This window comes from Dendropsophus ebraccatus, chromosome 10 (genome assembly GCF_027789765.1).
Source record: "Dendropsophus ebraccatus isolate aDenEbr1 chromosome 10, aDenEbr1.pat, whole genome shotgun sequence".
Classification (NCBI taxonomy): domain Eukaryota; kingdom Metazoa; phylum Chordata; class Amphibia; order Anura; family Hylidae; genus Dendropsophus; species Dendropsophus ebraccatus.
The window spans coordinates 97937194-97961174 of record NC_091463.1 but is presented as its reverse complement, the minus strand read 5'-3'; the positions used below and the strand labels follow the sequence as shown (position 1 = coordinate 97961174).

General features: G+C 49.0%; 2 protein-coding genes across 3 annotated transcripts in view; one reads left to right on the top strand and one right to left on the bottom strand.

Moving 5' to 3' along the window:
* The window catches only part of POF1B (POF1B actin binding protein), a 482431-nt gene that overhangs the window by 156276 nt on the left and 302174 nt on the right, over positions 1-23981 (top strand). The gene's annotated exons all lie outside the window — the stretch shown is intronic.
* Positions 1-23981, bottom strand: part of LOC138802406 (connector enhancer of kinase suppressor of ras 2-like) — a 185363-nt gene that overhangs the window by 24938 nt on the left and 136444 nt on the right. The window contains exons 9-14 of the mRNA XM_069985668.1: positions 23451-23597; positions 21076-21209; positions 20291-20502; positions 16792-16878; positions 16277-16281; positions 13607-13846 (exon numbers count right to left, since the gene is read on the bottom strand). Of these exons, the coding sequence (XP_069841769.1) occupies positions 13607-13846; positions 16277-16281; positions 16792-16878; positions 20291-20502; positions 21076-21209; positions 23451-23597 (825 nt within the window). The remainder of the gene's footprint in view (positions 1-13606; positions 13847-16276; positions 16282-16791; positions 16879-20290; positions 20503-21075; positions 21210-23450; positions 23598-23981) is intronic.

Below are 23981 nucleotides of genomic sequence, written 5' to 3'. Positions count from 1 at the left end.
GTCACATCCAGAGCTGCATCCAGATATTATACTGCAGTCACATCCAGAGCTGCATCCACATATTATACTGCAGTCACATCCAGAGCTGCATCCACATATTACACTGCAGTCACATCCAGAGCTGCATCCAGATATTATACTGCAGTCGCATCCAGAGCTGCATCCACATATTATACTGCAGTCACATCCAGAGCTGCATCCACATATTATACTGCAGTCACATCCAGAGCTGCATCCACATATTATACCGCAGTCACATCCAGAGCTCCATCCACATATTATACTGCAGTCACATCCAGAGCTGCATCCACATATTATACTGCAGTCACATCCAGAGCTCCATCCACATATTATACTGCAGTCGCATCCAGAGCTGCATCCACATATTATACTGCAGTCGCATCCAGAGCTGCATCCACATATTATACTGCAGTCGCATCCAGAGCTGCATCCACATATTATACTGCAGTCACATCCAGAGCTGCATCCAGATGTTATACTGTAGTCACATCCAGAGCTGCATCCACATATTATACTGCATTCACATCATGTAGAGATTACATTGTGACTGGTGATATCGTCTCCAGGCGTCTGATCAGAGACAGCATTAAGGAGCGCAGCTCTTGAAGTCTTTACTATCTTGAGTCTTCCGGTTCTTGATGCGTCTAATTACTCGCCGTTATCTCCTGCAGATCCCTGATCATTACACTACACAATAATTATTCCTACCGCTCAGTCGTCCAAGGTCGCGCAATTACGAGACCATCGCTCAAAGTGACGGCGGATTGTAAAGTGTTTACGAGGGAATTTATAACATCCCCTGCGGCTACTGACCTGGATCTCAGGCCAACCAGCGGGCAATGGTCAGAGCTGGGCTATGCGTAATTTTATTTTATTGCCCCTCTAGGACTATGACAACAATGCCTGTCACCTTATACAGGCTTTAGAAATTATAAGCATCCTGTAGCTCTGCAACTGCTGTCATACTACAGGCCCCAGCATGCCCTCCCTGTCTACTACTGCAAAAAGCCGAGTTATATCACATCTTATACTCCAGAGCTGCACTCACTATTCTGCTGGTGGGGTCACTGTGTACATACATTACTGATCCTGAGTTACATCCTGTATTATACTCCAGAGCTGCACTCACTATTCTGCTAGTTGTGGACATGTTAGTTCTTATAATGTTTGGCCCCATAGACCCTGCTCTGTGGCTGTGTGCGGCCCTTTTGGTCTGGTGTATTTTGTGATGTTTGAGGTAACAAGAATGAAAACAAAGTGATTCCACCGCAGGAAGCTGCTCGCACCTTCTGTGAATTATGACCGAGATAGCGTAATAACAATAACGAAATGTTATTAACGACTGCGCATGCACCAAACCCTCTGCGAGGCAAAACACGCGGAGCTCTGCTCTCCTGCCAGGGACAGGGGGCACCCTGATCATAGAGGGGAAACTACATCTATTACTGTGTATCATGTGTATTGAGAGGTAGTCACAGCTCCACCCCCTGTATATTATGTGTATAGAGATGTAGTCACAGCCCCGCCTCCTGTATATCATGTGTATAGAGAGGTAGTCACAGCCCCGCCCCCTGTATATCCTGTGTATAGAGAGGTAGTCACAGCCCCGCCCCCTGTATATCATGTGTATAGAGATGTAGTCACAGCCCCGCCCCCTGTATATCATGTATATAGAGAGGTAGTCACAGCCCCGCCCCCTGTATATCATGTATATAGAGAGGTAGTCACAGCTCCACCCCCTGTATATCATGTGTATAGAGAGGTAGTCACAGCCCCGCCCTCTGTATATCATGTGTATAGAGAGGTAGTCACAGCCCCGCCCCCTATATATCATGTGTATAGAGAGGTAGTCACGGCCTCGCCCCCTGTATATCATGTGTATAGAGAGGTAGTCACGGTCCCGCCCCCTGTATATCATGTGTATAGAGAGGTAGTCACAGCCCCGCCCTCTGTATATCATGTGTATAGAGAGGTAGTCACAGCCCCGCCCCCTGTATATCATGTGTATAGAGAGGTAGTCACAGCCCCGCCCCCTGTATATCATGTGTATAGAGAGGTAGTCACAGCTCCGCCCCCTGTATATCATGTGTATAGAGAGGTAGTCACAGGCCCACCCTCTGTATAACATCATGTGTATAGAGAGGTAGTCACAGCCCCACCCCCTGTATATCATGTGTATAGAGAGGTAGTCACAGCCCCGCCTCCTGTATATCATGTGAATAGAGAGGTAGTCACAGCCCCGCCCCCTGTATATCGTGTGTATAGAGAGGTAGTCACAGCCCCGCCCCCTGTATATCATGTGTATAGAGAGGTAGTCACAGCCCTGCCCCCTTGTATGTCATGTGTATAGAGAGGTAGTCACATCCCCGCTCCCTGTATATCATGTGTATAGAGAGGTAGTCACAGCCCCGTCCCCTGTATATCATGTGTATAGAGAGGTAGTCACAGCCCCGCCCCCTGTATATCATGTGTATAGAGAGGTAGTCACAGCCCCGCCCCCAGATAACATCACTGATATACAGGTGAGTCCCTGTGAGGGATGGCTGGGGTTATGGGGTCAGTAGCGGCTCTGGTTACATAAGACACTCCGCTTCTATTCTCTGCTTTCCCTTTGGTCGCCCTTCCAGGGAGATGATCTCTTCTGCCTGATGTGATGTTGGGAGCGGAGTGGCACTTACCACATTACCGCTGCCTCCCTGCTCCACAATGTGGTGACCGACATACAGCACAGGCGGAGGAGAGGGCACGTGCGGGGCAGTGCGGGGAGCTCCCTGTCCTGTCACCATCACCGGCCCATGGGGCTCATCACACATAGCCTGTCATTAGTGGTAGTCACGATTTGTGCAATTTGGCAATTCACGCCCAAATAATGCTAATTAAACGCGTACTAAATGGTATGTGTGAACATCGCCTTATAATTACAAGATTACATATCCAGATCATTATAATCACTGGATTATTATACACAATCATTAAAATCACCAGATCAGTATAATCATTAAAGGGGTAGTGCACCAAAAATGTTTTTCTTTCCCATCAACTGGTTTTAGAAAGTGCCAGAGATTTGTAATTTACTTCTATTAAACAATCTCCAGTCTTCCTGTACTTATCAGCTGCTGTATGTCCTGCAGGAAGTGGTGTATTCTCTCCAGTTTGACACAGTGCTCTCTGCTGCCACCTCTGTCCATGTCAGGAACTGTATAGAGCAGGAGAGGTTTTCTATGGGGATTTGCTGCTGCTCTGGACAGTTCCTGACATGGACAGAGTTGGCAGCAGAAAGCACTGTGTCAGACTGGAGATAATACACCACTACCTGCAGGACATACAGCAGCTGGTAAGTGCTGGAAGACTGAAATTTTAATAGAAGTAAATTACAGATCTATATAACTTTCTGGCACCAGTTAATTTGAAAGAAAAATTATTTTGGTGAACAACCCCTTTAAGCCATTAACTTCACCAGATCATTATAAGGCTGTGTTCACACGTGGCGTTTTTGTTGCATTATCATCCCTGGATCATTATACTAATCAGACCAGTAAACCACCAGTTTATGACCACTAAACCATTATAATAAGTAAATCATAGTAACAACTAGATGATAATAAGGCTGTGTTGGTTATAATCACCACATTATAATTATCAGGACTCTGATCTCTGGATTATTATAATCATCAGGATGATAATAAACGTTCAGGAATCTTCCGTTACCTTCCTCATCGATGTGGTTCCTTGTCGCTCAACTGCAGAACTCGTGTACCTAGAAGAAGAAGATGATCTGGGTCAGTGCCCCGCAGCGAACCTCCTCCTCAGGCCTTATTCACACACAGCAAAATGTTTTTTTCTTTTGGCTTTAAAGGGGCAGTCCAGTGAATCTCCAGTCTTCCAGTACTTGTCAGCTGCTGTATGTCCTGCAGAAAGTGGTGTATTGTCTCCAGTCTGACACAGGGCTCTCTGCTGCCACCTCTGTCCATGTCAGGAACTGTCCAGAGCAGCAGCAGTTCCTGACATGGACAGAGGTGGCAGCAGAGAGCACTGTGTCAGACTGGAAAGAATACACCACTTCCTGCAGGACATACAGCAGCTGATAAGTACTGGACCACTGGAGATTTTAAAATAGAAGTAAATTACAAATCTGTACCACTTTAAGGCTATGTTCCCACACAGGATTTTTTACTCAGTATTTTGCAACCAAAACTAGGAGGGGATTGAAAACACAGAAAGGCTATGATCACACACTGCTGTAATTGGAGGGATGCAATTTAATGGCAAATAACGGCCGTTGTTTTAAAATAACGCCAATTATTTGCCATTGAATGACGGCCATCCACTAAATTTGTGAACATAGCCTTTCTGTGTTTTCAATCCCCTTCTGGTTTTGAATATGCAAAACAAGAGTCCGTGGAGCCTCAGTTACGAGTCTCAAAACACGGGAATAGCCAGATATCTCTAGCCTGTTGCCAACGGGGTGCCTCCATGATGGGGAGAGCACCACACCACCCTGATAAATAACCCCTTAAGTCCCACTCGGTTGTGAGTATTGGAACATAGACAGGGAAACAACAGGGTGGCCCCTTTTGTCAATGTCTAACTCAAGGTGCGAGTATTGCGATCATGACAAGGGCTTGCAAAGGCATGATCGCAATACTCGCACCTTGAGTTAGACATTGACAAAAGGGGCCACCCTGTTGTTTCCCTGTCTATGTTCCAATACTCACAACCGAGTGGGACTTAAGGGGTTATTTATCAGGGTGGTGTGGTGCTCTCCCCATCATGGAGGCACCCCGTTGGCAACAGGCTAGAGATATCTGGCTATTCCCGTGTTTTGAGACTCGTAACTGAGGCTCCACGGACTCTTGTTTTGCATATTTAAATTTTTGGGGGCATCAGTGGAGACTCTTGATTGAGTACTTCATTGGAATTTTTTTCGCTGTTCTCCTTGAGTTCAGTGATTACTGTGTTTTGTTGGTTGACCCTTCTGGTTTTGGTTGCAAAATACTGAGTAAAAATCCGGTGTGTGAACATAGCCTGAGGCTGTTTAAGTGATTTTTTTTTTATTTTTTTTTATTAGAAAGCCATTCATGCACCTGTGTGTCCATCCTATGAACGGGACTAACGTTTACCCCCTGTTAGTAAACCATGAACACCTCTATTCAATGACAGCTAGCAGAGATATGTGTATCGGTGCCCCAGATCATGTGATGGATTGTAGTAGTCTACTCTGCAATGAAACTATGCTGCTAACCCATCGTACAGGGATTGTATCCAATGTAGACAATGGGCTAAACACCTCCTGTGCATCCTCCTGTGCCTCCTCCTGTGTCCCTTCCTGTGCCCCCACCCCTCCTGTGCCTTGTGCCCCCTCCTGTGCGCCCTCCTGTGTCCCCTGCTGTGCCCCCTCCTGTATCCTCTCCTGTGTCACCTCCTGTGCCCGCCCCTGTACCTCCTCCTGTGCCCCCTCCTGTGTCCCCTCCTGTATCCTCTCCTGTGTCCCCTCCTGTGCCCGCTCCTGTACCTCCTCCTGTGCCCCCTCCTGTGTCTCCTCCTGTGCCCGCTCCTGTACCTCCTCCTGTGCCCGCTCCTGTACCTCCTCCTGTGCCCCCTCCTGTGTCCCCTCCTGTGCCCCGCCCCTCTTGTGCCCCCTCTGATGTCCCCTCATGTGCCCCCTCCTGTCTCCTTCCTGTGTCCCCTCCTGTGTCCTTCCTGTGTCCCCTCCTGTGTCCTTCCTGTGTCCCCTCCTGTGCCCTTCCTGTGTCCCCTCCTGTGCCCCGCCCCTCTTATGCCCCCTCTGATGTCCCCTCCTGTGTCCCCTTCTGTCTCCTTCCTGTGTCCCCTCTCCTGTGTCCCCTCCTGTGCCCCCTCCTGTCTCCTTCCTGTGTCCCCTCCTGTGCCCCCTCTCCTGTGTCCCCTCCTGTGCCCCCTCCTGTGTCCCTTCCTGTGCCCCCTCTCCTGTGTACACTCCTGTGCCCCCTCCTGTGTCCTTCCTGTGTCCCCTCCTGTGCCCCCTCTGATGTCCCCTCCTGTGCCCTCTCCTTTCCTAATCATTTGTTACAATGTATCAGTGCAGGTAACTATAATCCCGGAGACTGGACCGCCCCTAATAATACAAAGTAACAAGGGATTTATTCTTCACTCCGCTTCTTGTCAGGAAAAATCTTATTCCCATACAGAGACCGATAACATATTGTGACCTAATACTTCTCACAGCTGAGGGTTTGTTACAACTGTATCCAGTCCAGCCCTTAATACGCCACCATACCTCTGCTTGCTGTCAGTATACAGAAACATTGGCTGAGAACCCGTCCTGGTCTGGACACAATCTAACCCTATTCTGCGTGTTTGTTACAATGTATCAGTGCAGGTAAATGTATCAGCCACAGAAGGTTGCAGAGACTGGACAGGTCTCACAGATCGGACGTTCCCGTTATGTGACTGATCATATATACATAGCGGATTAGGTCAGGATTTGTGCCCCCCATAATACAGATAAATTGTGATAATTACCTCTCCGAGTCTCCCCCGATTGTGTCACCCGCTCTCTGGGAGGGAGAAAACAGAAAAAACATTGAGTACCATGTGATGGGAGGGGAAGAAGAAATAAGAGAAGAATCATAGATACAATGTGACAGCGGAGTCAGGAAGTGCTGAGCCGAAACACAGAAACCGACCGAGAGGCGACATGCAACCGAACCGCCAACATCCGACCACAGCAACAGCATATACCACAGCGGTGTACAATACAGAGAGGAACAGCTAAAGACAAAGTCATTCACTAATCCACACAAGATGAAAGAGAGGGCCCTGCTCACAAGAGCTTACACTCTATATGGAGACAGGCGAATAAGAGAACATCAACCTCCGACCACAACACAGTTATATACTGTATATATACTCCAGAGCTGCACTCACTATTCTGCTGGTGGGGTCACTGTGTACATACATTACTGATCCTGAGTTACATTCTGTATATATACTCCAGAGCTGCACTCACTATTCTGCTGGTGGGGTCACTGTGTACATACATTACATTGCTGTTCCTAAGTTACATCCTGTATATATACTCCAGAGCTGCACTCACTATTCTGCTGGTGGGGTCACTGTGTACATACATTACATTGCTGTTCCTAAGTTACATCCTGTATATATACTCCAGAGCTGCACTCACTATTCTGCTGGTGGGGTCACATCTGATATTACTCTGGGTCTTATGATCTGAATCTCTTAGTTGCAGCATTCTGGGAATTTCATGTAACCAAACATAGAAAGAGGAAGAAGTTTGGAGCAGACATTGCGTTGCGGCTGTGAACTCTGGAGCCTGATCCCTCAGTATCAGGACGGCAGGGTGCGAGGAGACTCGTGTTATTACTGTTACAGTCACAGACCGGCTCTTGGTGGGTGTTCACACTTCCCCTTTCCTGCACACATCTATTCTGGGGTGTCAGGGTTGCATTCTGGCAGCTGGTGATATTTCTGGAATTTTCCACCATACAATACATAGTCTGAACACTGCCCAGCAGAGCGCTGTAGCTGTGACATCTTACACTGATGTCTTGTTCTGGGAGGACTTGAAATGTGGGGGAGATAAAGCACGGACATGAGGGCAGCGCTGCCCATAACTATGATGAAGATGTCACCGCGGCCGCCGCACTTACTGAATTGACCTTGATGCTGTAAAACTGAATGTATATTGTGGCTTAAGGCTCTGGGTGCAAATCTAAGGATCGGGCAGTCAGCACACTGGGACAGTCCTGCAGCTGCTGCTATAAAGCTGTACTCCACTCACACATAACTTGTGATATGTTGCTGCCCATGGCGAGACTAACAATTCCTTCCATACTTGTTATTATCTATTCAGTCTCCTTCCCCCAGTTCTCAACTGCTGCTTTCTGCTGAAGACACAAAAAAATGTGTGTGAGCTTTTCTCTCTGTCTCCCCCTCCTCTCCCCTCCCTTCTGAGACGGCTGATGTAAACAAGTCTCTGGCAGGCTTTATCTGCAACATTGTAGCCCAGAAAACCTGGGCTGTGTATCTGTAAGCTGAGCCAATCTGCTAAAGATGATCCACACGAGCCTCAAAGGTAAATCAATGCTTTTCTCCTATCTCTCATCTCAGGGGAGCTGTCCCTTGTTTGAAACCCAGAGTGCCTACTGCTGTATACCTCCTCAGTGTGGTCTCCCCTTTCCTTTATCTTCTCAGGGGCAGCAGGTGATTGCTCAGTGTAACCCCTTCCTTGCTGTACTGTTTCTTTTATTGTTGCTCACATACCAGTGAATAGAAGAATGACTGAGATACAGAGAGGCCTCCCTGATCCAGTCCTGGATCTGTCACTTCTGTATCCAGTGTAGACAATGCTCTGTGAGCTAAACTCAGCAGCACTAACCTCTTCCATCCTCCAACCAATAGTGACACATTGTAGCAACCTCCAAGCTGTGTGACTGACAACAACAGTTGACTGTAAATGATGTTTCTGTAAGCAGAGGTATTAAAGGGGACATTTTTTTTTCTTTCAAATCAACTGGCATCAGAAAGCTATATAGATTTGTATTTTACTTCTATTTAAAAATCTCCAGTCTTCCAGTACTTATCAGCTGCTGTATGTCCTGCAGGAAGTGCTGTATTCTTTCCAGTCTGACAAAGTGCTCTCTGCTGCCACCTCTGTCCATGTCAGGAACTGTCCAGAGCAGGAGAGGTTTTCTATGGGGATTTGCTGCTGCTCTGGACAGTTCCAGACATGGACAGAGGTGGCAGCAGAGAGCACTGTGTCAGACTGGAGAGAATACACTACTTCCTGCAGGACATACAGCAGCTGATAAGTACTTGAACACTGGAAATGCTTTAAATAAACGTAATTTGAAATAAAAAAAATGTTTCGCAGGAGTACCCCTTTAAGAGGAATTGGAAGCCAAGGCCTATCAGAACTTGTATGGATTATATTGTTATTTTGTGTCATCTCCTTCTCCAGTTATTATTTCACAGAATAAAGTCATTGTCTCTGCACACAAGGTCGGGATTCAGAGCAGCTGACGTCCCCGCCGGCCACATCACCCCCCACACTTAGGGGTGAAGGTTTGGGAGGCGCAGCAGTCGCCCCTTTTCCTGGGATTTGACGTCCTGGGCTCACAGCTGACGATTACACTCACATTAATGGCTGTTTTACTGCCGCATAAAAGCTGTCAGGACGGATCTGTGTCACAGGCGCAGGGGGGCGGCTGGCGCTGAGCAGATGAGGACTGACAGATTGGACTTTCCGTTTGTCTGTGATCAGCTGCTCGGCACGAAGGGAAAACCGTGCAGGGAGCAGCAGTACCGGGTCCCAGAGTGTGAGTGTGAGTGTGAGCTCAGCCGACACCAGGGGGAAGAGAAGTCATCATACAGAGGGAACATGTACATGTCCAGGGGCCACAACCCCACACACAGGGGCCCCAGGCAGGAGGATCACACCGGGGGGAGGAGAAGTCATCATACAGAGGGAACGTGTGCATGTCCAGGGGCCACAACCCCACACCCAGGGGCCCCAGGCAGGAGGATCGCACCGGGGGGAGGAGAAGTCATCATACAGAGGGAACGGGTGCATGTCCAGGGGCCCCAACCCACACCCAAGGGCCCCAGACAGGAGGATCACACCGGGGGGAGGAGAAGTCATCATACAGAGGGAACAGGTGCATGTCCAGGGGCCCCAACCCACACCCAAGGGCCCCAGGCAGGAGGATCACACCGGGGGGAGGAGAAGTCATTATACAGAGGGAACGTGTGCATGTCCAGGGGCCCCAACCCACACCCAAGGGCCCCAGGCAGGAGGATCACACCGGGGGGAGGAGAAGTCATCATACAGAGGGAACAGGTGCATGTCCAGGGGCCCCAACCCACACCCAAGGGCCCCAGGCAGGAGGATCACACCGGGGGGAGGAGAAGTCATCATACAGAGGGAACAGGTGCATGTCCAGGGGCCCCAACCCACACCCAAGGGCCCCAGGCAGGAGGATCACACCGGGGGGAGGAGAAGTCATCATACAGAGGGAACGTGTGCATGTCCAAGGGCCACAACCCTCTTTTTTCCTCCAGACTCTTCTGTCCTCCTTGAGACACCTCTGTCCTCCTTCAGACTCCTCAGCTCCCCGTCCAGACACCTCTGTCCTCCTCTGTTATTGGGGCACTGTCACTAACCCCCCACACATTGTAGCCCCCTTGGTTATATACAGACAGAGGAGTCTTCTCCCTGGTCTCACCCTTCCTGTATCTTTGGCGCTGATCGTCCCCTGACGTCTACAGTCACATCGCCGGCAGATCCCAGCACTTCAGTCTCCGCCGGGGGCTTTGAAGTTATCATGTGATAGTTCTGTCTCTCTGATACCTGAAGGTGAAGTTTCACTTCTGTGTTATGGGGGGGAGAGACACTGCAGCGCTGCGAGAGCACAGGAAATAGACTGGTGGGAGGGAGACTAATAATAGTATAATGTGCCACCAGCTTATAATCAGCATATAGAGGGACAGCAGCCCTGGCTCCCACCAATGCAATAAATGTGATTAAAGGGGAACTCCAGAAAAAAAAACTACTTCTATTAAAAATCTCCAGTCTTTCAGTACTTATCAGCTGCTGTATGTTCTGCAGGAAGTGGTGTATTCTCTCCAGTCTAACACAGTGCTCTCTGCTGCCACCTCTGTCCATGTCAGGAACTGTCCAGAGCAGCAGCAAATCCCCATAGAAAACCTCTCCAACTCTGGAAGTTCCTGACATGGACAGACGTGGCATCAGAGAGCACTGTGTCAAACTGGAGAGAATACACCACTTCCTGCAGGGCATACAGCAGCTGATAAGTACTGGAAGGCTAGAGATTTTTAAATAAAAATAATTTACAAATCTGTATATCTTTCTGTATATCTATCTCCAGTTGATCTTATTTCGCCAGAATGCTGCATGTGCAAGGGTTGTGGTGACTGCAGACATAACACTATAAGGCTATGTTCAGACAACATAAGTTCTGTATTAATCAAGGCCTTTGTTGTACACCGGCAACAACGGCCGTGATTCATACAGAACTTACATAGTGCTGCAGGCTGAGGGAATACACATAGTATACGCTGCGGCTGGGATCGCTAGCGGCGCCTAAAGGAGGAGAACACCAGGACAGGATTGTATTGTTGGCTGTAAGCAATGAGAGTTCAATTAATGGCAGCAAGCAGAGATCTTAAAAATGGTGAAGAACTGAAACAAAGATAAGGCTTATATCACAGAAGACTGAGAGACCCATAGAGAACTCCTGGTGCTGATACTGAGCCTCTCTGATGTCTTGTGGCTACAGAACAACCAGATAAAGCAATCTGTGTATTAGCTCAGTGAATCCCTGATGATGTACAGAGAAGTCCTCAGACCTGTATCCTGGAGCCCGGACTGTCTATAGCAGTGATACAATGGAACACAGTGATACAGAATTCTGGTCACATGACACAAATCAACAAAGAAAAACAAACAACTCCGGGACCAAACCAGCCGGATCCTTCCTCTACCCGGGGCATTACAGTTCACATGATGCTGTGACTGCAGTGTGTGTGAACACAGCCTTAAAGGGGTTATCCCAGGATTATAACCATCCACAGGATAGGGGATAAATAGATGATCATTGGAGGTCCGGCCCCTCAGACAAGGAACAAGAAGACCCCGAGAAATAAGAAGGTGAAGACAAACAGCAACGAGATAAAGGAAACATAATGGAGATGACAGAACGGTCTGGAGAAATACTGGACATATGAGAAACCCCATAGTACACCATCATCATTATCACCATCATGACCATCACCAATATCACCATCCTTATCACCAATATCACCATCCTCATCACCAATATCACCATCCTCATCAACAATATCACCATCCTTATCACTAATATCACCATCCTTATCACCAATATCACCATCCTCATCACCAATATCACCATCCTCATCACCAATATCACCATCCTCATCACCAATATCACCATCCTCATCAACAATATCACCATCCTCATCACCAATATCACCATCCTTATCACCAATATCACCATCCCTATCACCAATATCACCATCCTCATCACCAATATCACCATCCTCATCACCAATATCACCATCCTTATCACCAATATCTCCATCCTTATCACCAATATCACCATCCTCATCTCATCACCAATATCACCATCCTCATCACCAATATCACCATCCTCATCACCAATATCACCATCCTTATCACCAATATCACCATCCTCATCACCAATATCACCATCCTCATCACCAATATCACCATCCTTATCACCAATATCACCATCCCTATCACCAATATCACCATCCTCATCACCAATATCACCATCCTCATCACCAATATCACCATCCTCATCACCAATATCACCATCCTTATCACCAATATCACGATCCTCATCAACAATATCACCATCCTTATCACCAATATCACCATCCTCATCACCATCCTTATCACCAATATCACGATCCTCATCAACAATATCACCATCCTTATCAGCAATATCACCATCCTCATCACCACCATCTCCAATATCACCATCCTTATCACCAATATCACCATCCTTATCACCAATATCACCATCCTCATCTCATCACCAATATCACCATCCTCATCTCATCACCAATATCACCATCCTCATCACCAATATCACCATCCTCATCACCAATATCACCATCCTCATCACCAATATCACCATCCTTATCACCAATATCTCCATCCTTATCACCAATATCACCATCCTCATCTCATCACCAATATCACCATCCTCATCACCAATATCACCATCCTCATCACCAATATCACCATCCTTATCACCAATATCACCATCCTCATCACCAATATCACCATCCTCATCACCAATATCACCATCCTTATCACCAATATCACCATCCCTATCACCAATATCACCATCCTCATCACCAATATCACCATCCTCATCACCAATATCACCATCCTCATCACCAATATCACCATCCTTATCACCAATATCACGATCCTCATCAACAATATCACCATCCTTATCACCAATATCACCATCCTCATCACCATCCTTATCACCAATATCACGATCCTCATCAACAATATCACCATCCTTATCAGCAATATCACCATCCTCATCACCACCATCTCCAATATCACCATCCTTATCACCAATATCACCATCCTTATCACCAATATCACCATCCTCATCTCATCACCAATATCACCATCCTCATCTCATCACCAATATCACCATCCTCATCACCAATATCACCATCCTCATCACCAATATCACCATCCTCATCACCAATATCACCATCCTTATCACCAATATCACCATCCTCATCACCATCCTTATCACCAATATCACCATCCTTATCAGCAATATCACCATCCTCATCACCAATATCACCATCCTCATCACCACCATCTCCAATATCACCATCCTCATCACCAATATCACCATCCTTATCACCAATATCACCATCCTCATCACCACCATCTCCAATATCACCATCCTCATCACCAATATCACCATCCTCATCACCACCATCCTCCTCATCACACTATGGTACTCACTGGTAACATGGCGGTACTTACGTGGTACAGGGGGACGGTGTTACTTTCGGCGAGGGAGAAGGTCAGGGCATCTTGTTGCGCAGGGTCCAGCCGCCCTGTTGAGGTTAACATTGAGGGGCTGATGGGGTAACTGGGGCTCCCCGGGTTTTTGCCTTTTTTCCTGGATCGGCGTCCCGTGTCCCTCTTGTTGTCTTTCTGGGGCACCGGCTCCTCCTGGATCACCAGGATCTTGTCGTCGCTCAGGTAGCGCAGCAGAGAGTTCTCAGAGTCAGTTTTGTAGAGATGGGAGGAAAAAAAAAGAAAAATGAAAGGTAAGCAGAGCGCAGCATCCGGGGTGTGTGGGCTCCAACCTGTTTACTGCTACTCAACGTGACGTGTGACCTTCCTACTCAACCACAGAGCAGAAAACCCCAGAGGACCCGACCACACACCTTCAATGGCACCAACGTCCTTAAACACTCTGTGCTGCTGCTGGGAGCCCTGCTCTTCTCACTGTAATCAGTATAGCTCTCTCCTGATATACTCTGTGCTGCTGGGAGCCTGGCTCTTCTCACTGTAATCAGTATAGCTCTCTCCTGATATACTCTGTGCTGCTGGGAGCCTGGCTCCTCTCACTGTAATCAGTATAGCTCTCCTGATATACTCTGTGCTGCTGGGAGCCTGGCTCCTCTCACTGTAATCAGTATAGCTCTCTCCTGATATACTCTGTGCTGCTGGGAGCCCTGCTCCTCTCACTGTAATCAGTATAGCTCTCTCCTGATATACTCTGTGCTGCTGGGAGCCCTGCTCCTCTCACTGTAATCAGTATAGCTCTCTCCTGATATACTCTGTGCTGCTGGGAGCCTGGTTCCTCTCACTGTAATCAGTATAGCTCTCTCCTGATATACTCTGTGCTGCTGGGACCTTGCCCCTTCCACTACATGTACTGCAGAGCGTTGTGCCCCCTCACAGTCGGCAGAGGAAGTGGCATTTACTGCAACAGGAAATTACAAGTATCACATCTATACAGAGACATGGAGGAACTGCAGAAGAACTACAAGTCCAAGCAACCAACAGACACATCAGCCAGGAGTCCACTCTATACCAGCTGCCCCTACCTGCCTCCTCCCCTGCCCCTCCCTACCTCCTTTGCTGCCCCTCACCTGCCCCTTTCTGCCTCCTCCCCTCCGGCCTCCTGTGCTGCCCCCTTTGCCTCCTGTGCTGCCTCCTTCGCCTCCTCTGCTGCCCCCTTTGCCTCCTCTGCTGCCTCCCTCCTGCCTCCTCTGCTGCCCCCTTCGCCTCCTCTGCTGCCTCCCTCCTGCCTCCTCCGCTGCCTCCCTCCTGCCTCCTCTGCTGCCTCCCTCTTGCCTCCTCCGCTGCCTCCCTCCTCTGCTGCCCCCTTCGCCTCCTCTTCTGCCTCCCTCCTGCCTCCTCTGCTGCCTCCCTCCTGCCTCCTCTGCTGCCTCCCTCCTGCCTTCTTCCCTCTCCCCTCCTGCCTCCTCTGCTGCCTCCCTCCTGCCTCCTCTGCTGCCCCCTTCGCCTCCTCTGCTGCCTCCCTCCTGCCTCCTCTGCTGCCTCCCTCCTACCTCCTCTGCTGCCTCCTTCACCTCCTTTGCTTCCTGCCTCCTCTCCTGCCTCCCTTCTGCCTCCTCTGCTGCCCCCTTCACCTCTTCTGCTTCCTGCCTCCTGTGCTGCCTCCCTCCTGCCTCCTCTGCTGCCCCCTCTGCCTCCTCTGCTGCCCCCTTCACCTCTTCTGCTTCCTGCCTCCTGTGCTGCCTCCCTCCTGCCTCCTCTGCTGCCCCCTCTGCCTCCTCTGCTGCCACCTTCGCCTCCTCTGCTGCCTCCCTCCTGCCTCCTCTGCTGCCTCCCTCCTGCCTCCTCTGCTGCCACCTTCGCCTCCTCTGCTGCCTCCCTTCTGCCTCCTCTGCTGCCTCCCCTGCTGCCCCCTTCACCTCTTCTGCTTCCTGCCCCCTCTGCTGCCTCCCTTCTGCCCCCTTCACCTCTTCTGCTTCCTGCCCCCTCTGCTGCCTCCCTCCTGCCTCCTCTGCTGCCCCCTTCACCTCTTCTGCTTCCTGCCTCCTGTGCTGCCTCCCTCCTGCCTCCTGTGCTGCCTCCCTCCTGCCTCCTCTGCTGCCCCCTCTGCCTCCTCTGCTGCCACCTTCGCCTCCTCTGCTGCCTCCCTCCTGCCTCCTCCCTCCTGCCTCCTCTGCTGCCCCCTTCACCTCTTCTGCTTCCTGCCCCCTCTGCTGCCTCCCTTCTGCCCCCTTCACCTCTTCTGCTTCCTGCCCCCTCTGCTGCCTCCCTCCTGCCTCCTCTGCTGCCCCCTTCACCTCTTCTGCTTCCTGCCTCCTCTGCTGCCTCCCTCCTGCCTCCCTCCTGCCTCCTCTGCTGCCCCCTTCACCTCTTCTGCTTCCTGCCCCCTCTGCTGCCTCCCTACTGCCTCCTCTGCTGCCCCCTTCACCTCTTCTGCTTGCTGCCTCCCTCCTGCCTCCTCTGCTACCCCCTTCACCTCTTCTGCTTCCTGCCCCCTCTGCTGCCTCCCTCCTGCCTCCTCTGCTGCCTCCCTCCTGCCTCCTCTGCTACCCCCTTCACCTCTTCTGCTTCCTGCCCCCTCTGCTGCCTCCCTCCTGCCTCCTCTGCTGCCTCCCTCCTGCCTCCTCTGCTGCCCCCTTCACCTCTTCTGCTTCCTGCCCCCTCTGCTGCCCCCTTCACCTCTTCTGCTTCCTGCCCCCTCTGCTGCCTCCCTCCTGCCTCCTCTGCTGCCCCCTTCAGCTCTTCTGCTTCCTGCCCCCTCTGCTGCCTCCCTCCTGCCTCCTCTGCTGCCCCCTCTGCCTCCCGTCATATGTGATCTTATTCTGGAAGACTCTGCATTTCTCCCTAACGCATTGGTGCAGGTGGCGCCCCCTATCTTTACTTATCCTGATGCATGACTGATCACAGACAGGGGGTGTGGCTTCTATCAGGATATCAGTGATACAATGTAACAGAACTGTTGCTGAATGTTGGTCACATGATACAAGAGAACCAATAAGGAAAACAAACAAGTGACCCCCAGACCCAACCAGCACAATCTCCCCGGGAGTCCGGCCCGGGGTCACATGATGCAGCCACATTTTCTTTTGCCACAAATTTGCTAAATCATTTTATTTAGCACCAATGTGGCAAAAACTGCGACGTGTGTGAACACAGCCTTAAAGAGCGAGTGAAGCTGAGGAGCTGACACTCACCTCTGCTGCCTCTCTTATACATGTTGGGCTCCTTGGGGTCTCCGATCCAGCTGTATTCTGTCGGCATGGACACCGGCCTCAAGTCCCCTGCGGGGAGAAGAAACCACAATCATACACGGAAAATAAAACCGCAAATAACGGACGGAAGGAGGAGAGAAGACGGGACAGAAGGATATGAACGTATCTATATCCTGCTGTATCAGGGAGACCCCACTGACATAGACAGGCATTACAGGCTGCAGTCTCAGCACAGGGCTGTGGGGGGCGCTGTCAGCTCGGCTGAGGTGGGATTACGTCTCCATCAGGAAGATGAAGCTGTGGAGCAGAGACACACAGGGAAAATAGAGGAATGTTCTCGGGGTCTTCCATCAGCCGCTATAACAGCCAGGCGGAAGGTGACATGATGGCGGCTATGGCCTACAGTGATCATGTACAGATGTAGCAGAACTGAGTTTGTCATGGGCAGAGCTCAGAGAGATTATGAGGTCCTAACTGGGAAGAGAAGGATATGATCTAGGTCTGAGGTAATAAGTCAGCTCTCAGCGGTGATGTCATATCCTGAGGTAATAAGTCAGCTCTGAGCGGTGATGTCATATCCTGAGGTAATAAGTCAGCTCTGAGCGGTGATGTCATATCCTGAGGTAATAAGTCAGCTCTCAGCGGTGATGTCATATCCTGAGGTAATAAGTCAGCTCTGAGCGGTGATGTCATATCCTGAGGTAATAAGTCAGCTCTGAGCAGTGATGTCATATCCTGAGGTAATAAGTCAGCTCTGAGCGGTGATGTCATATCCTGAGGTAATAAGTCAGCTCTGAGCTGTGATGTCATATCCTGAGGTAATAAGCCAGCTCTGAGCAGTGATGTCATATCCTGAGGTAATAAGTCAGCTCTGAGCAGTGATGTCATATCCTGAGGTAATAAGTCAGCTCTGAGCAGTGATGTCATAGTCTGAGGTAATAAGTCAGCTCTGAGCTGTGATGTCATACTCTGAGGTAATAAGTCAGCTCTGAGCAGTGATGTCATATCCTGAGGTAATAAGTCAGCTCTGAGCTGTGATGTCATACTATGAGGTAATAAGTCAGCTCTTAGCAGTGATGCCATATTCTGAGGTAATAATTCAGCTCTGAGCTGTGATGTCATATTCTGATGTAATAAGTCAGCTCTGAGCAGTGATGTCATAGTCTGAGGTAATAATTCAGCTCTGAGCAGTGATGTCATATCCTAAAGCAATAGGTCAGCTCTGAGCAGTGATGTCATACTATGAGGTAATAAGTCAGCTCTAAGCAGACTTATCTCTGAGATAATAAGGCAGTACTAAGGTGATACCATACTCTGAGATAATAAGTGGGTGCTGAGATGATAAGATGATATAATAACATTATATCCCAGAATATTCCACAGCCGTCTTATTACTTTACAGCTGACTTCTTGTTTAAGAATTCAGCCTCATAGCTCAGAGCTGTCAGCTATGATGTCATAGAGTCAAATTCTGAGACAATAAATAAGCTCAGATACGATGATATAATCAGCTCTGGAATATAATGTTCCATTCTGAGGTAATAAGTCAGGTCTGAGATCCTAGATAAGTCAGCTGTGAGATCCGCTGCTGAATTCTGAGATAATAAATCTGCTCTGAGCTATAAGGTTACACTATGAGGTAATAAGTCAGCTCTGAGCAGTGATGTCATATTCTGAGAAATAAGTCAGGTCTGAGATACAATGTCATATTCTAAATTAGCTATGAGATATGATGTCACATTATGGGATATGATGTCAGTTCTTAGATATGATGTCACATTATGGGATATGATGTCACATTATGAGATATGATGTCAGTCCTGAGATATGATGTCAGTTCTTAGATATGATGTCAGTTCTGAGATATGATGTCACATTATAAGATATGATGTCAGTGAGATATGATGTCTCATTATGGGATATGATGTCAGTGAGATATGATGTCTCATTATGGGATATGATGTCAGTGAGATATGATGTCACATTATAAGATATGATGTCAGTGAGATATGATGTCTCATTATGGGATATGATGTCAGTTCTGAGATATGATGTCACATTATGGGATATGATGTCAGTTCTGAGATATGATGTCACATTATGGGATATGATGTCACATTATGAGATATGATGTCAGTCCTGAGATATGATGTCAGTTCTTAGATATGATGTCAGTTCTGAGATATGATGTCTCATTATGGGATATGATGTCAGTGAGATATGATGTCACATTATAAGATATGATGTCAGTGAGATATGATGTCTCATTATGGGATATGATGTCAGTTCTGAGATATGATGTCTCATTATGGGATATGATGTCAGTGAGATATGATGTCACATTATGAGATAATGAATCCGGTCTGCAGTATGATGTCAGCTCTGAGGTAGTAGTCATCGTTCAGGATCTGGTCTGATCTCTCGGTAATGTGGCGGCTCCTCTTTCTTGGCTTCCTCTATATTCCGCTGTGTCCTGGCAGCAGATGGAGGAGACGCTGGGCGGCTATTTATAGAAAGGCTATATGTTAAATGCGGATGCCGCGCGCCCTAATTAGCGCAGCCGCCGCCGCTCGCTCTGAGAGGCCGATGAGGTGATGCGATTGTGAACAGATGAATGGACGGTCTGCTCGGAGTGCACGGCCCGGACTCACACGCTTCACACTCCGGCTGTGACAGACGCCGCTCGCTCATCTCAGCTCTCACGCTCGGACGCCGCTCCAGCATCCTGTTTTCTGGATGTTGATTTCAAGCCGATTATTATACCGCTACATAAGAGGAGCTGATAGAGGGGGCTCCATGTCAGGGGATGCAGGGGCCCCTCACCATATATACTCCATTCACACCCAGAGCTGCATTCATAATTCTGCTGTTACAACAAATCTGTCATGCACAGATTTACATCTTCTCTTATACTCAAGTCGTATCCAGAGCTGCATTCACAATTCTGTTACTGCATCACGACTTTTACTGCTGTACAGCTGGATTTAGAATTCTGCTCTTACATGGGGATACTTACTAAATAAAAATGTTCATAAATCAAGTTATACAGATTTGTAAATTACTTCTATTTAAAAATCTCCAGTCTTCCAGTACTTATCAGCTACTGTATGCCCTGCAGGAAGCAGTGTATTCTCTCCAGTGTGACACAGTGCTCTCTGCTGCCACCTCTGTCCATGTCAGGAACTGTCCAGAGCAGCAGCAAATCCCCATAGAAAACCTCTCCGGCTCTGGACAGTTCCTGACATGGACAGAGGTGGCAGCAGAGAGCACTGTGTCAGTCTGGAGAGAATACACCACTTCCTGCAGGACATACAGCAGCTAATAAGTACTGGAAGACTGGAGATTTTTTTTAATAGAAGTAAAATACAAACCTATAGAACTTTCTGACACCAGTTGATTATTTTTCCCCCCCAGAGTTCCCCTTCCTGAACATTACATGTTATACACTATGATGAACCAACCATTGGCGCTTGGATCGTACCGTGAGTCGGCGTCTTCTCTCTTCTCCGCACCCCGGTCGTTCTCCCTCTCTCATATTCGGAGCCGACATCGTGCCCCTCCCCTTCTACGAATGTGTAATATTTGCCGCTCTCGTGTTCCAGGTAATAGCTGGGGGACTCGGAGCCTTTCATTACAGATTTACTGACGCCATATTTATTGATGTCATCACACGGCACAATCCCGATGTCGTCCCTGCAGGAAACCAACACAGTGTGATCAGAGGGCGAAGACATGGTACTGTTAGGGAGGGGATGGACACCCTCATCATCATCATCCTAATCCTCCTCCTCCTCATCCTTATCCTCCTCCTCATAATCATCATCCTCATCATCATCCTAATCCTCCTCCTCCTCATCCTTATCCTCCTCATCATCATCATCATCCTAATCCTCCTCCTCATCATCATCATCCTTTTCCTCCTCATCATCATTATCCTCCTGCTCCTCCTCCTCATTTTCTTCTTCATCCTCCTCCTCAACATCATCATCCTCATCCTCCTAATCATCCTCATCCTCATTCTCCTCCTCCTCATAATCCTCCTCCTCCTCATCATCATCCTCCTCCTCCTCCTCCTCATCATCATCCTCCTCCTCATCATCATCCTCCTCTCCCTCCTCATCCTCCACTTCCTCCTCCTCCTCCTGCTCCTGCTCCTCCTCCTCCTGCTCCTGCTCCTCCTCCTCCTCCCCATCACCTGTATTCTAGATAGTGGATAGTTCCCAGCATTACAGGTGTCCCATACAGGGATTCTGCCGCCATCTTTACCTGGGGCTATAAAGTCCAGACACAGGGGAGAGGATGAAGACGTCGTGAAGGGCCGAGCCGTCCAGCTTGGAGGACATCCCCATGGTGCCGGTCGGGGTGGTGTTTCCGCTGGTTGGACTGGTGGGAATTACAGGCTAAGGAAGAAAGAGGAAAAACGTCACACAGAGCAATGACCAGATGGGACATACAAGACCCCCCAAGACCAACGCAAATCTGAGCTGCCTGAGGATGTGACAGTCATCTGCTATAGAGGCTAGGACAGATATCAGCAATAGAGGCCGGCACAGTCATCAGCCATAGAGGCCGGCACAGTCATCAGCCATAGAGGCCGGCACAGTCATCAGCCATAGAGGCCGGCACAGTCATCAGCCATAGAGGCCGGCACAGTCATCAGCCATAGAGGCCAGTGCAGTCACCACCCACAGAGATCATCACAGTCATCAGCCATAGAGGCCGGCACAGTCATCAGCCATAGAGGCCAGTGCAGTCACCACCCACAGAGATCATCACAGTCATCAGCCTTAGAGGCCGTCACAGTCATCAGTCACAGAGGTTGTCACAGTCATCAGCCATAGAGGTGGTCACAGTCATCAGCCATAGAGGTGGTCACAGTCATCAGCCACAGAGGCCGGTGCAGTCATCAGCCAGAGAGGCCATCACACTCATCAGCCATAGAGGCTGTCACAGTGATCTGCAATAGAGGCCGGTACAGTCATCAGCCATAGAGGCCGGAACAGTCATCAGCCATAGAGGCCGGAACAGTCATCAGCCATAGAGGCCAGCACAGTCATCAGCCAGAGAGGCCATCACAGTCATCTGCCATAGAGGCCGACACAGTGATCTGCCATAGAGGCCGGCACAATCATCAGCCAGAGAGGACGGCACAGTCATCAGCCATAGAAGCCGTAACAGTGATCTGCCATAGAGGCCGGCACAGTCATCAGCCAGAGAGGCCGTAACAGTGATCTGCCATAGAGGCCAGCACAGTCATCTGCCAGAGAGGCCATCACATTCATCTGCCATAGAGGCTGTCACAATCATCAGCCATAGAGGCCGGCACAGTCAACAGCCATAGAGGCCGTAACAGTGATCTGCCATAGAGGCCAGCACAGTCATCTGCCATAGAGGCCGGCACAGTCATCAGCCAGAGAGGCCATCACATTCATCTGCCATAGAGGCTGTCACAATCATCAGCCATAGAGGCCGGCACAGTCAACAGCCATAGAGGCCGTAACAGTCATCGGCCATAGAGGCCGGTGCAGTCATCACCCACAGAGGTCATCACAGTCATCGGCCTTAGAGGCCATCACAGTCATCAGTCACAGAGGTTGAAACAGTCATCAGCCATCGAGGTCGGCACAGTCATCAGCCGGCACAGTCATCCATCTGACCCAGTCACCAGTGTAACCAGCTTGTAATGACAGGACACAGGAATCTCCCCAGAGCCTGGCACCCAGGATCCTCGCCCCATACCCTGCCCCGGTGCCGCCCAGCTCCCCATCTGCACATCTGTAAGTCATCGTTAACTATAAAAAAAGACTGGACTCCGCAGCTACATTTATCCATGTGATGTGCAGCGGATCCAGCGACTGAGATTCACAGGGAATTAAAGATTAATCTGCAGCTTCGGAGGAAAACGTCCACAAATCTTCAGATCAGAAGATGGCGGGGAGATGGAGGGGGCCTAACTAGTGTCTAGGACATGCAGATGAGATGGAGGCAGAGGAGGCCTAGATACTATATAGAGGCTGCATAGAGAAACCTTACTACTATATGGGGGCACAGAGAGGCCTGACGACTACATGGAGGCATAGAGGGACCTAACTACTATAAGAGGGAACAGAGGGGGGTCTAACTACTGTCTAGGACATGAAAGCCTATCTATGAGATGGAGGCAAAGAGAGCCTAGATACTATATAGAGGCTGCATAGAGAAACCTCACTACTATATGGGGGCACAGAGGGGGCATAACTAATAAATGGGTCACATAGAGGGTCTATCCACTATAGGGGGCATAGATGGGGGCTTTTCTACTATATGAGGGCACAGAAGGGGCCTGTGTGTTATATAAGCACACAGCAGGGCCCGACTACCACATGGGGGCACAAAGTGGATACTGTTACAGTGTAGAACAATACAGATGGAGACTTTGTATAGACCATTGTTCTAAAGCAAAGAGCCTAAAATGTTTGTCTAACAGATTCTGCCAAGACAAATCATCATCAGGACGCCCCCTGTGAGTCACTGGATATAACAATGCAGTGTAATCCGCCAGCAGAATAGTAAGTGCAGCTCTGGATTATAATACAGGATGTAACTCAGGATCAGTAATATAGTGTATTATATTAGGCTGTCCTAAGAGGTTTATCTGGTACCTGTAGTGCAAGTGGTTTCCATCTCACATTCTTTAGAAGTGCAGGGGCTGATGCTAAGGTGTTCTGGGGTCTCTTCTTCAGGGTCAGTATAACCCCATTGGGGTCTTCTCTTAGGGCGTTGACTAAGTTTTTCAGTTGCCAACCAACCTGAAGGCAGAATAAGATCAAATAAATATCACACATGATAGGATTAGATACAACAGATCAGCAGACAGTATCACACATGGTAGGATTAGATACAACAGATTAGCAGACAGTATCACACATGGTATCACACATGATAGGATTGGATACAGGCCCTCAGAAGGAAGTATCACACATGACAGCCTCTGGGACAGATCCTGGCTCATACCCTGGGTGCAGCAAAAGGCCCTTAGGCACATATCTCCCTGGAGACTGTATATGTCATTATATGTTTGCTGTCAGTCTGGAGGGCAGTGTGAACACAGCCTTAGCTTCTGTTATATTATTTTCCCAAGGTTTTATACTATAGATAATACAGCTTCCAGGTTGTGCTCTCCCAGGCCCTGA